This window comes from Lithobates pipiens, unplaced genomic scaffold (assembly GCF_037356315.1).
Source record: "Lithobates pipiens isolate NorthernLeopardFrog02 unplaced genomic scaffold, aLitPip1_a1.2 Scaffold_51, whole genome shotgun sequence".
Lineage (NCBI taxonomy): Eukaryota > Metazoa > Chordata > Amphibia > Anura > Ranidae > Lithobates > Lithobates pipiens.
In genome coordinates, this window is record NW_027507874.1 from 1261654 (window position 1) to 1263448 (window position 1795).

Below are 1795 nucleotides of genomic sequence, written 5' to 3' on the forward strand. Positions count from 1 at the left end.
GCATCATCCTTATATAAATAGATATCCGCTTTCAATTTACGAAAAAAAAAAAAAGTTCCCATGTGTTCTCTGAGGAGGAGCAACACTGACACCTAGTGGTTATGAAAATGTATGTCTTCTATACGGAGCTATGGAAAGATATGCAATGTGATTGGATGGAAATAAAATGTCAGGAATTTCTGAATAAAGGGAATCTGCAACACCAGTTTGTACTGGGATTATTATTATATATAGTATTTCTTACTATAACACAGCTTCAAATGTCCAAATTCATTAGATTTTACAATCGGTATAATCGGTTGATTTTTCATTTAATGTATTTAGAATTTTTAATTGCGATAAAATGTGATGAGAGCTCATTGATGGAAATGGTGGGCGGCTCTTAGAAGAGCCTTTGTGTCTTGTGTTGGGATGATGATGATGGGGGATTACTTGGCGCTGGTGTACTTGGTGACGGCCTTGGTGCCCTCGGAGACGGCGTGCTTGGCCAGCTCTACGGGCAGGAGGAGGCGGACGGCGGTCTGGATCTCCCGGGAGGTGATGGTGCGGCGCTTGTTGTAATGAGCCAGGCGGGAAGATTCGCCGGCGATGCGCTCGAAGATGTCATTGACGAAGGAGTTCATGATGCCCATGGCCTTGGACGAGATGCCGGTGTCGGGGTGGACCTGCTTGAGCACCTTGTACACGTAGATGGCATAACTCTCCTTCCTGCTCTTCCTCCGCTTCTTGCCGTCCTTCTTCTGGCTCTTGGTCACGGCTTTCTTGGAGCCCTTCTTGGGCGCCGGGGCGGACTTGGCTGGTTCAGGCATGATAAGGGTTAATGTGATCTCCGCTGTGTGGAGGGAATGTGTGCTGGAGCCGCCCTCATGTGCTGCTTTTATAGGCGTCCTATGCAAATGAAGTCTCTTCCCTCCTCACGCTTCTATTGGAGGATTCAGTCATGTGGTGGGGAGGAGTGTTTTGCTTCCCTTGCTCGTTTACTGATTGGTGTAGAAACAAGTCAGAACATAATTGGCTGGCTTGGAAATTAACCAACCACAGTGTATGATGTCAGAGCATTGACTGTATAAACATAAGGAAGCTGCAGAAATGAGCGATCTTTAGCAGAGTAACAGAAGAATCTCACAATGTCTGGCCGTGGAAAACAAGGAGGCAAGGTTCGGGCTAAGGCCAAGACCCGATCATCCCGGGCTGGTCTGCAGTTCCCAGTTGGTCGTGTTCACCGTCTGCTCAGGAAGGGCAACTATGCGGAGCGGGTCGGGGCCGGAGCTCCCGTCTATCTGGCCGCCGTCCTCGAGTATCTCACGGCTGAGATCCTCGAGCTGGCCGGCAACGCCGCCCGCGACAACAAGAAGACCCGCATCATCCCCCGACACCTCCAGCTGGCCGTCCGCAACGACGAGGAGCTCAACAAGCTGCTGGGCGGCGTCACCATCGCCCAGGGAGGAGTCCTGCCCAACATCCAGGCCGTGCTGCTGCCCAAGAAGACCGAGAGCCACAAGGCCGCCGCCAAATCCAAGTAATCCCGACAACTCCTTTCTACTCCCAAATCCATTCATTTCTACAACACAAAGGCTCTTCTCAGAGCCCCCCACATCTCTCTACAAAGAGCCCCCCACACACCCCTCATTGTGTCTACCACATCGCATGCAATCAGCCCTCAATTGTCTGCATAGCTTTACACGGGAAATACATTCTTATTTATTCACACTTCTAGTACAGGAGATCTGTACAGGGAGGACAATTACTACATATAAAGAGCCTGCAATGTATTATTGGAGGACCTGGTTCTCTT

General features: G+C 50.0%; 2 protein-coding genes across 2 annotated transcripts; one reads left to right on the top strand and one right to left on the bottom strand.

Moving 5' to 3' along the window:
- Positions 1-428: 428 nt before the first annotated feature.
- LOC143957196 (histone H2B 1.1-like) lies at positions 429-809 on the bottom strand. Its single transcript, XM_077467343.1, has one exon. It carries the CDS (start codon positions 807-809, stop codon positions 429-431), a length of 381 nt encoding a protein of 126 aa, XP_077323469.1.
- A 301-nt stretch (positions 810-1110) lies between these two features.
- Positions 1111-1594, top strand: LOC143957078 (histone H2A.J). The gene has a single exon (XM_077467214.1). The coding sequence runs from the start codon at positions 1128-1130 to the stop codon at positions 1521-1523; it is 396 nt and encodes a 131-aa protein (XP_077323340.1). The 5' UTR covers positions 1111-1127; the 3' UTR covers positions 1524-1594.
- The last annotated feature ends 201 nt before the right edge of the window (positions 1595-1795 follow it).